We start from the raw sequence: 14,812 nt of genomic DNA on the forward strand, positions 1-14,812 counted from the left end.
AAGCCTGAGCAAAACAAGAAACTTGCAGCACAGGTTTGTTTAGTGGTATGCCCATATCTGAATTCCTGGTTCACTGGTTTCCTAACAAACCAGAATTTGATGACATTATTTGTTCTTTGCTTTTGGTTCCTGGTTTGCTGGATAATAGCAGGTTGGAAACGCCAGTTTGAATAAAGTAGTAAGCAAACTAGCCATGGAGTCTTGCCAGCTTAGCAAGAAGCAAGCAAGGACAATTAGATTATGTTCATTCAAACTCTTGTTAAATCTTAAGCCAGAATTCTATCTTTCTTCTCAGTGTTATATACAAGAATCTGAATATTTATTTTTTTAAAAAAAACTTTCTTAGAAATTTTAATATGTCACTTCTAAAAACACTGATAAATGTTATTTGCCAAGTAGAAAAAACAACGTCATCATTCCTGTCATTTTGGTAGAACACAGTGGCTTTTTTTTGTGGCCTAGCTGAAGTAATTGTATATAGTGCAGGAGAAATCACTCGGTTCAGAATATCCATAGGAGTGACTAAACCCTAATGTCACTTAATTAAGTACAGATAGTCCTCGACTTACAACCACAATTGAGCCCCAAATTTTTGTTGCTAAGGGAGACAAATGAATTTTGCCCCATTTTACGACCTTTCTTGCCACAGTTGTTAAGTGAATCTCTGCAGTTCTTAAGTTAATAACACTGTTGTTAAGTGAATCTGGCTTCCCTGTTGCTTCTCAGAAGGTTGCAAAAGGTGATCACATGATTCCGGGACACTGCAACGGTCATAAATATGAATCAGTTACCAAGCACCTGAATTTTGATCACATGGCCAAGGAGATGCTACAATGGTCGCAAGTGTGAAACACAGTCATAAGCCACTTTTTTGTGCCATTGTAACTTCAAATGGTCACTAAATGAACCGTTGTAAGTCGTGGACTATCTGTACTGTAGGATTTTCAATGTTGGGGCATGTACATAACAAAACAATATTTCTCTTTAATATCATCTTAGATGATAACTATCATTACATTATGTGGGCTGTGACTTACATATAAATTGTATGATAAAGGATTTCATTTTCTCTGTTTGGAATTTTTCTATCTTCAGATTCTGATATTGTAACGTGTGTAATTATAAGCACCTTTGTGCAGTATGCCTTCCTATATGTATCTTTTCCCCACCTTAAAAGAGCCATATTTCTTTATCCAGTGATTATTTTGATTGCCCTTTATAGACTTTTTTCATTTCTCAAATTATGGAGATGCTGCTGCTATATTATTTCTGTGTGCATCCTTTTGCACAATGTGCCTTATGGATTTATCCTAAGCATTGTATTGTTTTTTAGGAATAGAATGAGGGCACGCTAGGTAGGCATATCCAGCATGGATAGTTTTGTATCCTTTTTTTCTTTCTAAAATGGATTATCTGTGTACCGTGTGGTATTCTTGGTGGTTGCCCAAGAAATTGAATAAATGAGGATGTCAATGTGTTCTTATTAAATTCCTTTATTAAAACATGGTTGGATATACATGCATTTCTTAATTTTGAAATAAAACTATTTTCACTACCTAAGTAGTATACAGTAATGATAACTTTATTGTCACTTTGAATGTACACCAATCGGCATACATCAAAATGAAATTTCGTTGCATACAGCTCTCAAAGGGTCACCACCTCCGATATATACTCCTTGTTCGGGGCCCGCTCAAATTTCACATCGTCCATTTTAGTCTCTAGGGAGTGAACGATGGCAAACAGGACAGATGGAAATGGGGCTCCATGTGGATTAGCCCTCAAATTCGCTTGTATTCTGACAACCTCGCCTTCTTTCCTTTTTCTGATCCTGACTCTTCCACCTTTTCCTTTAAGAGGCCTTGCTTCTTTTCACCCCTGGAACCGCCACCACCAACTCCTCCAAAAGCCTCTCTCTCTCTTCCTCTGGGCCTGCCGACAGCCTCATCCAGTTCCTTTGCTCCATAAGCTCCAGGTCCTCTCCTCCTCTGCCTCCTCTGGAAACAGCCCTGATTTGCAATAGTATAAGAACATTGTAGCAGATGGTTGGAAATAATCTGAGATAATTTAAAGAAAAGAGCACACATGTCAAGGAGTCTCATAATGGCTAGGATCTGGACAGAAACAGCAATATTATGGGTATTTTAAACATAATATATATTTGGCATAATACTGCATTTTCTTGGAAACAGCATGAGAGAGTGACACCTACTGACTAGCAAGTATGAATAAAAATACTGAGCTAAATGAACTTTTTCTGCTGATCTCCTGAATTGTGGCATATGGAATAAGTGCATGATTTAACAAGAAAACTTGCAAATGAATGTGTTATATGTTAACAGAAGGAGTAGAAGAATCATGGAACAATGTTAGTAGAATAGGAATTATAGTTCTTAATTCATATTTTAATTTAACTGATGAAACTATATATGTGTGCATGTGCTCCATAATTCTAAATCAGCAGAGATACTAGCTCTGATCCTCATAATTTCAGTCTACATTTTATTTAATACGTATGCATATTGCTGAGAGAGCAAGGGGAGGAATAAATGCAAGCAAATGAAGCTACTGTATATGCTTCACAGGAAAGAGAAGGGCTTAGTACTCTGTTTTTTTAAAAAAGACATGGAGTGAAATAGCTTGGAGAAAGGAACAAACTAAATTCAGATGTCTCCTTCCTATTTGTTACATGTATCAAATGAAATATTTGACTTGCTACTATACATGTCCTACAAGTGTTTCTGCAAGACAAGTTACACAACTCCATGCACAGGATCATTTCAGGAGGTGTCAAGATAGTGGGTGTGATCATGCAATCAAAATTTCTAGGCAAGGCTTTGTAGTGTTTCCACTCAGTGTTTAGAAAGGTAGCTTTTTCTGCAGTTGTATGTTGTGAAATGGATTGCTTCTTGTGCCCCATTGTATCTCATTCAAATGTGATTTAGGGATTTAAGAATGTGAATATTTATGGGAGAAAAAGATAGAGCCATTAATAATAGTGGAAAAATGTGACCAGATTTGAAACAGAATTTATTTGTGCTTTCTTAATTTTTATTTTTACTCAGTATACTTTTTGACTTAACATCATTGTCTGTTCTTTCTTCTATAGGTGACTGCTGAGCTGTGAATTATGGCTCCCTTTTTACGAATATCATTCAACTCTTTTGAGTTAGGGCCAGTCCAGAATCAGGGAGATCAACTGCAGCCTTTCTGCGCAATAAAAATGAAAGAGGCTTTGACTACAGGTAAAATAAAATCATTTTGACTGTGTTTATAAGTGGATCTCTTCTGAAATAGTCTGAGAAAACTACAGTTCAATCCTGTGCATAATTACTTAAAAGTAACTGTCTCTGAGTTATTAGTAAGATATTGTTTAACTGTCAAATACAGCTGGTGGGTCAAAACTAGTAAGACATTTCTAATATAAGAGCTGGATTTCTTTTAGCAGTATTCAGGTTAGAGGCATGGGTTGGAACTTGTTCTGTTATTTTAAATCAGAAGCTGGTTTATTTGTTTATATTTAAGCTGTTTTATTTATTTGTCAAATTTAGAAACTGCTCTAATTTGCCAAATTTACTCTGCTCCCTCAGAGTAAAAATGCCAATTTCACTATTATTTGGAACAGCAATAATAAATTTGTATTATCTGAATTAATGAACATTTACCTTTCATCAAAAAAATCATACCTTAAGTGTTGTCCAGCAAGTAAAACAAGTTGGCATTTTATTTTTTATGGAAAAGAGACAATTATGTGCAGAGGAATGTAGCACCTACCCACCTACCCTCAAAAATTAATTGGTTTCTTTATTTGTATATGTTGCCCATTTGCCAAGTGACTCTGGGCAGCCAACAAGGACTAACTCATAACTTAGCCCAGCTGTGTATTGTTACCAAAGGTAATCTAAATTCTTTTTACCACCAGCATCACAAAACATGCTTTGTGCATCAACCTTCCTCTTAAAAGCCCAGAGCATTAGAGAAAGCAAATCTATTTTATGATTGCCATTTATTCTCATTACTCATTAAAGGGAAAGGGAAACCAAACTGCTATTAAGCTGCTTTATGACTTATCTAATTTCCCATGCAGGCGAGAAAAGAAAGTTGCTATTTGCAATGACTTGCTGAGACATCTTGGAAAAAATCTTTTTTAAGTCTCCCATTAAAATTCTCCCTACCAACCAAAGAAGTCAGGGAAGCGAAGAGTAAGATCACACACTGTGTGAAGGCATAATTTGGCTTGTTTGGCTTTCATTTTTAATGAAAACCCGCCCCGCCCCCTCAATCTTTAACCATTTTAGGCTTGTGAATACATTTAGGTTTATTAATCTATAGCATGTGTACTCCCAACAAAATAGTCACCAGGGTCAACTAGCCCAAATATAAAATGGCCATTTAGCAGAAGGCATCATGATGTTTCTCTAGCCATCCAGGATGTTCTTTACCATTTCACTGTTGTTGTCTTATTTTCTGGCTAAGATTCCAAACAAAGTGGTACCTAAGGGGCTTTTTTTTTTGAAGCATGCCTTTCAGACTTACGAAGAATTTAAAGTCCTTCTCATCTTTTCTTGAGGTTCTCAGGTGGCTTCTCACTCTTCTTTTAAAATTAATGTTAATTATTTTTTTAAACAAAAAATTAAAGGCTGTTTTCAGGGCCAGTGTCTGGTAGACAACTGAGGTGCTGTCTGTAGGTATACTGGCAACCCTACCAACTATATTGGTTATGTAAGGTTTATTTATTCATTCTGTGTACAACTCCAAGAAGATCTGAAGTATCTGCAGAGAGTAAGGAAGATGAGCTTGATAGAAATAACGAACAGGGATCCCATTGCTGAAGTTCATTTTTCTTCCCATAATTTTCTTGTCAAATCAGCCTGAATATTGTCAGTTTGGAACTTTAAGCCTTTAGGTGTGGGGATGGGACAGTTTACCTCTTGTTTCCTTTCCCATTTAAAACATACCAAAAAGAAAAAAGAAAAGAATTCGGCACCTTCTTTCTAGTTATCGTAATAGTGAATGGTTTCTAAAGCCAAGGAAACTTCCTTGTGTATTAGATTCTATTTTAGGTGAAATTAAACTTTTATCTTAGGCAGGGCAGATTCTAGACCAGACATGTCAAACACAAGGCCCGGGGGCCCGATCCGGCCCATGAAGTGGTTTCATGTGGCCCCCGAAGCCATCCTGGAAACAGTGAGGGAACGGCCTCCGCTGCCTTGGTCCTGGCCCAGAGACCCTCCTTCTGCCAGAGACCCCCAGATCTGTCCCACTCCTGCCCAGGCCCCCATAGGCACCCTTGATGCCAATGATGTAGAGCTGGCCATGCCCACCCAGTAGGCCATATGCACTCCAGCCACTCCCACCCAGTAGGCTGCACCCACCCTGGCCATACCCACCAGCCCCCCCGAGGGCAACCACAATGCTGATGTGGCCCTCAGTGAAATTGAGTTTGACACCCCTGTTCTAGAACCTATGATTTTATAGGTGTCCACGTAATCTTGCCGACTTTTGTCAAATTGATAAAAATTGCATCACAAATTTTGCCATTTTGCCAATGTTTGTACAAAAGAGGTGAGTCTAATTGCACAGTATTTCTTCTATCATTCTATTTCCCTTAATACCAGCACCAGCACCTTGGCTGCTGCTGAATATTTTCTTTTTCATATAGCCTAGACGTATCATTGCCCTTTCCCACTCGTGTCTAGAACATTAAAATCCCACTTAGCCATATATATATATACACACACACACACACACAATACACATTCATGTTTCATTAATTCCATCACATCAACAACAAACAATGTTTCTGTATTTGTTCTGAAATGGAAAAAGCATTTACATATAAAATTATAATTTAAGAGTGTAGTTCAAGGATACATTAAGTATTTTGAAACAGTGCATGCATAAGCTATTCAACAAAATGGATGCATTTGAACATTTGAATATTTTATGAATTCAGGATCATGATACATCTATAGTGTATGTCACTATATTCAGTATTTTTAATTCTTTATGCATTAATACTTGAGCCATTAATAGTTGATGCTTTATTGTGCTTGTGTTCAGATCTAATAAAATAATTCCTCAGATGTTTAGAAGAGATGCAGTTATTATCTTAAACACTACAGTGGCAAATAATATACTTGAGGCCTCCTTTCAGAAATATAAAGTGCATTTGGAGTTCAAGGATTCCTTTTTAGTTTAGAAACATAAATGATTTCATGCTGTGCCAAATCAGTGCATTTTAAGCTGTACCAATACAGTGAGAAAATGCAGTATCGTGCAATGGAATAGTCTATGATTTATGAATATAGAAGGACCATTATATTTATCTAATAATTTTGATTAATGTTATTTCATCCATATCAATGCCACTTATTCAATTTGACCCCTTCATGGATTTCTGCCTTGTCGTGGCGAAGGGGCTTGCGTAATTCAATGAAGCTATGAGCAATGCCGTGCAGGGCCACCCAAGATGGACAGGTCATAGCAGAGAGTTCTGACAAAACGTGATCCACTGGAGAAGGAAATGGCAACCCACTCCAGTATCTTTGCCATGAAAACCCTATGGACAGTATCAAAAGGCAAAATGATATGACGCTGAAAGATGAGCCCCTCAGGTCGGAAGGCATCCAATATGCTACTGGGGAAGAGCAGAGGGCTAGTACTAGTAGCGCCAGAAAGAATGAAGCAACTGGGCCAAAGCCGAAAGGACTGGTGTGGATGTATCTGGTGGTGAAAGGAAAGTCCGGTGCTGTAAAGATTTTTTCTCCATAGGAACCTGGAATGTAAGATCCATTCAATTTGATCTTAAAACAATTCATGATAAACAGAGTAAAATGCAGCAACAAAACAATACAAATTGTCTTCATTTAAATGATAGATGGAAAAGGGAAAACAAAATAGGATCTCTCATGTAACATGTTACATATTACCCATGGTATTTTCCTACTAAGCTGCACATTATTTTGTAACTCATATTTGGGCTAGAGTCAGCAAAGAATGAAAGCAATTGTTTTCCAGTGTGGTCATGGAAATCTAAGCAAACAGAAGAAAAATACAAGCATACCTAAGAAAGAGAATTACATTGGAGTGATTCAGACATTAAATAAGACATTTTTCTTTGAAGTTCTTTTTTTTTTGCAAAAGAGCTTTTACCCCAGTAACTAATTCAAGTCATCATATTCTTGCATAAATGTAGCTAAAATTATACCACTTATTCATTATAAAGAAGGGGGATATTCAGTGAAAACTTGATAAACCTTGAGAAACAGATTGTTTAAAAATCTTTTGGAAAAAGGAGTGTGTGTGTGTGTGTTCCTTTTTCCAAAAGATTTTATAGTTTAAGATCAGAAAGTAAGTAGTGACTGAATAAAAAAGTGAGTACAGTACAAGAGAAGTACTATACACTGAAGGTGCATGGTGTTAAATGAATGAGAATCCAAGCAAAATGAATGCCTGAAGGGAGAATAAATGGGTTGAGAGAAAGGATGAGAAAATTGTGGTTGGAATTGAAAAGATCCTCTAAAGAATGATGACAACATATGAAACTATAGTTAATAGCTTCATGTAAATTAGATTTAGCTATATATCATTTTATTTTCTAATGCCTTGATTTCTTTGTTTTACCATTTCTTACTTCTTCAATTCTTGACCTGGCCACAGTGAAGGTACCAATACAAAATTAATATGAATCGATATTGATTGTAAGATTTATAATTTCCTTAAAGTTATTGAAATATTTTTCCCTTTCCTTAATTAATAAATTGACCATATATAGTTTCAATATATGATAAACTACAGAGCTTTTCTTGTCAATCTGTCATCCATACATTTTTGTGGTATTTACAGAGAGAGGAAAAACTTTGATTCAGAAGAAGCCCACTATGTATCCTGACTGGAAAACGTCCTTTGATGCTCACATCTATGAAGGACGTGTGATTCAGATTGTTCTCATGAAGGCCGCAGAAGAGCCACTGTCTGAAGTGACTGTAGGTGTATCTGTTTTGGCTGAAAGATGTAAGAAAGGCAATGGAAAAGCAGAGTTTTGGGTGTGTATTTATTTATGAGATCAATTATTTTTGTTATTACATTTGGACCACTAGAGTTCAAAAGCAGGATATCCAAAAGACATCTGGTTTCCAAGAAACTTACTTATTTAGCCTCCTACAGCCTTCAGAGACAACTGGAGATACCATAGTGCTTTCTTTGTGAGGTGATCTTCTGTAGGTAATGTCCTCCTTGGAGACATTGGCCTTATAGTAATGTTACTAAGGCTTAGACACCAGTTTGCTTTAGAGAATGTTTTCTGGAATACATTTCCTTTTATAAAACAATGGTATTATTTTCAGCCTCAAGAACTGTAAGTTGTATTGGGCTTCACCTCTCAGAATTCTTGAAGTCCACATGTCGTAAAGTTGTTGAGGTTGAGAAACACTGCTCTCAGCAATCACTTGGGCCATTTTTAATTCTCTGTAGAAAGATTATTTTAGAGTTTTACCAAAACTTGCAAGTAATTCAAATGTTTCTTCCTTTTTAGCTTGATTTACAACCTCAAGGAAAAGTACTCATGGCTGTACAATATTTTCTAGAAGATGGCGGTAAGAAAGCTAAACCTTTACTAAAGATAAATTCAGTAAAGGATCTTTGTACAGTATTTAGTACTGCACATTCTAACTGCAGCAAGACTAGCCTATGCTCAGAAATGGAAGGGAAAAGAAATCCTCACCAAAGAAGAAGTAATAAATAAAATCCTCTCCTGCGCTGAAATGGATAGGTTAACATTAGAGCTTAAAAATAAAACCGAAACAGATTATTACTAAATTTGGAATGAAGTGTATAAATGGCTAAAGTCAAGGAGGAATGCTGGGACGAATGTAGATTGATAAGTTGATAAGTTTTTTCTCTATAAGATAGAATTGAAAGTTATCTAATCACAATGTACATGATCGAAAGAATGCTTACTAGAGACTTCATAGATTCTATATGTATATTTTGTTATAATGTAAAGAAACCTTTTTCTTTTCACAAGGTAATACTAATAGTATTGTTTAAACCAGGGAAGTTGTATCATGTCCACTGTGTTTTTTCGTTTTTAACTGTATATTAAAAAAATTGAGAAAAAAGAAAAAATAGCAAGCTAAACCTTCCAATATATACAGTAGTTAAAACTGCTTTGAAATATAATGACCCTAGTCCAAATCTGTCTGGATTTTTCCTGTATATTTTGAAGAGAAAATTTACTGTTAGGGATCAGCCTAAATACCTTGAACAGACTGAATCTCACCTAAAGCACAGGGATTATCTGAAATGAGTGCACTGGTAGGAAGGGTAGTTTGGGAGGCACTGTTGCAGACTATATCAGCTGATGTGGAGTGTGAGATTGTTTGCCATCTCAACACAATAGATGAGTACTCCTTTAAGTGCAGTCATTGAAATGGAGTAATTACGAGTAAAAAATGAACAATTAAAAGTTCAGCTTTTTCAGTTCACCATGCAAATTGCACATTTGCAGCTGACTCCAGCATCTTATCATCAATGCTCTGTAGCAGTGCCTAAAAAATTTGATGGAGCTCTTGGTCAGGCCACCAGATTTTTTGGCCCAACAAAGCCACCCAGAGTCACTTGCTTGAAATGGGTGGCTATAGAAATTTAATTAATTAAGTGACCTATGTGCAAGTCTCTGCTATCCAGATCTCAGATGCAGGGACTTCCAATCACATCTCTTCAGGCTGTACTATCCAGGCAAATAGGTAGAACTAGACTCAATTATCTCCAGAAGAAAAGGTTAAATACAGGAGTTCAGGAGCTTGTTTATATTGTGAGAGCCCAGGACATGTCTAGAAAAAGACTAGGGAACCATAACCTCTCTAGCCCCAACTCAAACTATAATGCCTAGTCAACATTTCATCTTGCCTTTAAAGATTCACATCCCTGGATGCTCTGTTCTCTGGACTCATAGCATGATTGATTCTGTACATACCAGTAATTTCATTTGCAGAGACTTGACAGAATTCCAAAACATTCAGGTTCTTGTGTTTGTAAAGAGAATTGATGGGCGATCCTATCTGCACCATGGATTTGGCTAACGATTTAATGGTAATGGAGATGATGTGTTGGTTGAGAGCCAATATGTTTTTTAGTATATGGAAAAAAACAGACTCAGTCCAGGATGAAATGCTCCAAAGAATTTTATTGAATGAACATTAAGAGAATCACAGAGAGATTGTTAGACCGATCCATATCCTTTTAGCTTGCTAAGATCCCCAAATTTGAAGGGCAGCAGATGGATGTGCTGGAATCAACAGATAATTGTATAGTACACTTCTAAGATTTTGTGTTTATGCAATATTTTCAAGCATCATCTGGGGGCTTTCAATTCTTTTTTTATACTTTTCTTATAAGGCAATATCTATAAAGAGAACACCTGAGATGTTTTTGTGGCACACTTTATCAACAACTTAGTCATAATTCAGATATTATCCCATTGCCAAACTGCATCTCTAGCAGACAATACCCAAAGATGATTTGCTGACATATATTGTCAATGACTTGAAAGTTCAAATAATTGACTTTTGTTATTAATATTTTTATGGGAAATTTTATGGCTGATATGCAACCACTACACCCAACATGTTAGATTAGAAAATCCATATTGTATTCTTTATCTTAATCGTTACTAGTAAGAATATAGATAAAAGGCTCAAAGGAAAAAGTGATTTATAATACAGCATTGCAAATTGCATCAGCTGGCTCAGTAATTGTTTCTCCACAGGTATATCTGCACTACCTGCTTGCCAGTCTCCCACTATGCCAAAACACATGTAGAGAAACTAGAATTCAATCTGGACTCTGTTTGTCATTTCCCAGTGATTTAGGCATTGCATGGCTTCACAATTATAGCCTTCAAATCATCCAGTCACAAAGAATGACTTCCTATCTTTTTATCATATGATATTTCGATAGATGGTTAAAAATTTCTTTCAAAATATATTTATGCTAAGAAGATATTTCTAAGTATCAGACATCAAACAATGACTAGCCTGATCTCAGAAACCCATAGAAAATGCCAAATGGAAGCAGGGCAATTACATCACTTTATATATTTGCCATCCCAGCAAGGGTTCTTCTCTAGAGCCAAATTTAATATTTTATTTTCATCAGTTCCATATGAAAAATCTGACATACCGTGTTTCCCTGAAAGTAAGACCCAGTCAAATAGTAAGCCCTAGCTTGATTTTTGGGGGTGGGCCTAATATAAGGCTCCCCCAAAAGTAAGCCCTAGTTTGGGGCAGAGGTGTGTGGGGGGGTGAAACTTACCAGTAGGGCTGCCGCAGCCAGGCCTCCCATGCCATCACAGTTGCTCATAGCAGGACACCATGTGGTGCTTTGGACCGGCCCAAAGCACCATGCAGCATCCTGCTGCGAGGAATGGCAACGGTGTGGGAGGCCTGGCAGCAGCAGCCCTACCAATAAACTAAGCCGGCAGGCAGGCCGCGTGCCCTTTCTATGCCAGGCCAGCCCCTGCAGCCCCAGGGCGGCCATGCTGGGCAGTGGCCAGGCCAACCAAAGTGGCAGGTGGACTGGTGGAGGCTCAGAGAGGGAGGGTAGTGAAGCGGGCAGGCGGGGCACATGTCCTTCCCATGCCAGGCTAGCCCCTGCATCCCCAGGCAGCTATGCTGGGCAGCAGCGGGAAGGGCACTGAGGTTGGGCAGGCAAGCCGACACTCTTCCAGCCAAAGCTTGGGGCCTTTGCCCCGGGGATCTGGGGAGGCTGCCTGCCTGGCCTAGCTGGGCCTGTCCTGCCTGAGTGGCAGAGGTTTGGGGAGGGAGGGTGGTGAAGCAGGCAGGCAGGTTGTGTGCCCTTCCCATGCTAAGCCAGTCCCTGCAGTCCCTTACCTGCCTTCCAGATCCGTGCCGCATATCCTTCATGATCCACCGCTGCCGCATGCAGGGAAACAAAAGAAGTTGGGGGGCGAAGGTCAATCAATTCCAGCTTCACAAGATCTTTTTTGTGTGTGAAAAGTTGGAATTGGCCTGCTGCCCCCACCTCAGCGCCCTTCCCACCACCTCCCAGCACGGCTGCCCCAGGACTGCAGGGGCTCGCCTGGTATGGGAAAGGCACACGTCCCACCAGTACCATACCTGGTCCACCACCATGCTCTCAACCCCGCATTGCTTCTCCACCCCAAGCACAGGCCCCACCCCACCCCCGCGCACTCGCAGCCTACTGGTACTGGCAAAAAGTAAGCCTTTTCCAAAAGTAAATCAGAGCCCAAAAGAAAGTAAGACTAGGTCTTACTTTTGGGGAAACAAGTTCTTATACCTTGTTGAACCTATCTCTACTGTAAGATTAATTCTTCATGTGTTGAAATAACTGAAAAAAAAATCCTCCTTATTACTTCATGCTCCATGTTGCTCTGATGAATTTTATATGAACCTTCTCCTCTTAGGTAAGATAACTGCAATCAGTCTTGCCAAATTTTGTACAGCAGAAGTTAACATCAATAAATAACTGATGTTTGAATTTCTTATTTTTAAAGATAGTATTCATAATGCTGGTATTCAGTTATTTTGTTCTGATCAGTTTCTTGTTCTTGATTTTTGATCACAACAAGCATATATCAGTACTGAGGCACATTTTGGAAGGAAAAACTGGAAATCACCTTTCCTTTTTGATGCTTTAAACTGAATAGGCATTCCTGAGCATAATTTTGCAGCCCATCGAAACAGTCCAAGGTCTCCTCTGCAAGTCCTTTGATAAGAATGTGAGCTAGTTCACTTCAGCCTATTTTCCAACTTGGATTGAAAATGCTGGTGTCCCTAGGCAGAGCAAAAATGCATTCCTTGCCCTTCTCTTCCCTGTTGTTAGCAGCCTCTGTTCGAAAAGAGGATATTCCTGTGTGCCTCAAGATTCAGCTTCTCTAGCTCAACAACTTATTTCCCGTGCTAAGAGAGCCAGTTCTCTCTCTGGGTGACCATGACTTTGTGGAAAGCAGACGCAAAGTTTCTGATATTGCTTCATTGTTCCTTCACTGATTTTAAGTTCATGAAAGGCAGAGCGTTGTGATCTTAGGGATTCCAGCTAAGTGCTTGGGAGGAATATTTGGCCCTTATCACAATAATTGGCTCGAAGAAGGAGAACAGAATACAACAAAGTACATTACATAGTTAGCATACAAATAGAGCATCTCAAGGTGGCAACCAATCTGATTTGGAACTGCAGTAATAGCTTTCCTAGAAGCGCCCAGTTGATGTCTCCTTATTCAGCCCATAAACATACTATATTGTATGTTATGTCTTGGATAGAATGAGTCTCATATGACTAATATTAATTACTTGTAAGATGTCAAGATCATTTCCTTTCTATTCTAAAATAATTGTGGGAGGACCTGATCAGATTAGGAATCTTACGTAAGTATAGTTCAAAGGGAAATGACCAGACTTTTAATTTTTATTCTTTATTCCTCTTGTTTTAGTAGATTACTTTGTAGTAATTTAAATAGCAAATAAATCAGACCAATCACCAAAAGGTGATTTCTGGTAAACACCTCCAGTTTTTCTTTCCTAAATCTGCCACAGCACTGATGTATGTTTGTTATGATCAAAAATCAAGAACAAGACTGGGATCATGATAATAGGCAGCGATTTTAAAGCCCTTTCATAGGATTTATCTAGTACGGTTTGAAGTCTATTGTTATATTCATTATTCCTGTGTTTTTTTCCAAAATATATACTGTAAGTAAAGCACATTTTGCATCATCTTGATTATCATAATGTAGCATTTTGGCTTTGCTCCTAGTTTTAAACATATTTATTAGATTCAGTGGCAAATGTATTTTTTAGGGTTGCAATCTGAGCTATTAGAATAATTTTCCACAATGAAAATAAGATGCTTAGGCTGCTGTTTCAGTGCTTTAGAATTCAAGTCCCAGAAAAAGCAGCTGTTCCATTCACTTTGAAAGACAGTGAGCACTAAAGATGACTAATGCATATAAACAACAATAGTTTTGAAGTAGCAATGCTCTTTTTAGTGTAAGGCTAATCAAGCTGATTCCAACTTTAAATTTTCCACAAACAAAAGAAAGTAGCACTTTTGTTGAAAGAATATGGAATTTAGGAAAAAAGATTGTTCTCCTGTTCTGAAACTTAGCTATAATTTCATATACACAAACTCACATACCCTGTGAAATCTCTTGGAATAGATTATAGGTAGTCCTCAGCTTACAACCACAATAGAACCCCAAATTTCTAATGCTAAGCGAGACAATTGTTAAATGAATTTTGCCCCATTTTATGACCTTTCTTGCCACAGATGTTAAGTGAATCTGGCTTCTCCAGTGACTTTGCTTGTCAGAAGATCGCCAGAGATCACATCACCCCGGGATACTGCAACCGTCATAAATATGAACCAGTTGCCAAGCATCCAAATGCTGATCATGTGTCCATGGGGATGCTGCAATGGTTGTGTGAAAAAAGCTCTGCTGCCTGGCTGAAAATTCTGGGAATGCTGTTATATCTAGAGGACACTAAGCAAAGAAGCCTTTATTAAATAACTCCATGCTCACTCTTGGTATTCTGTATGCCATTAATCCTTAATGGTCAGAAATAGTAAAGCATAGTGCTTTTTCTCCAGCATTGCATTTATGGCTGTTGTATTTATTCTTTGACTGTAATTTATAAAGCATGCATGAATTTTGGCTGGCAACATAAAATTGCTAAAACAGTGTTTGAAAATCCATTTCCTGGTGAAGGAACAAATACATAGGATTTTCTTGCATGTTTATATTACATATAAATTCATTATATCAATTTGT

At 37.9% G+C, this 14,812-nt stretch overlaps 1 protein-coding gene across 4 annotated transcripts in view; it reads left to right on the plus strand.

Annotated features, from left to right (window-relative positions):
• The window catches only part of PRKCD (protein kinase C delta), a 116,029-nt gene that overhangs the window by 73,653 nt on the left and 27,564 nt on the right, over nt 1-14,812 (plus strand). For 2 of the 4 annotated variants that reach the window (XM_081316831.1, XM_081316832.1), the window contains exons 2-4: nt 3,110-3,245; nt 7,849-8,048; nt 8,537-8,597. In XM_081316831.1, coding sequence (XP_081172957.1) covers nt 3,131-3,245; nt 7,849-8,048; nt 8,537-8,597 — 376 coding nt within the window. In that variant the 5' untranslated portion in view covers nt 3,110-3,130. Of the gene's footprint in view, nt 1-3,109; nt 3,246-6,685; nt 6,786-7,848; nt 8,049-8,536; nt 8,598-14,812 lie in introns of those variants that run through there. The other 2 variants (XM_081316834.1, XM_081316833.1) reach the window with 2 other exon arrangements.

The sequence above is a fragment of the Vipera berus genome, assembly GCF_964194415.1.
Source record: "Vipera berus genome assembly, chromosome: 2".
In the NCBI taxonomy this organism is placed as follows: domain Eukaryota; kingdom Metazoa; phylum Chordata; class Lepidosauria; order Squamata; family Viperidae; genus Vipera; species Vipera berus.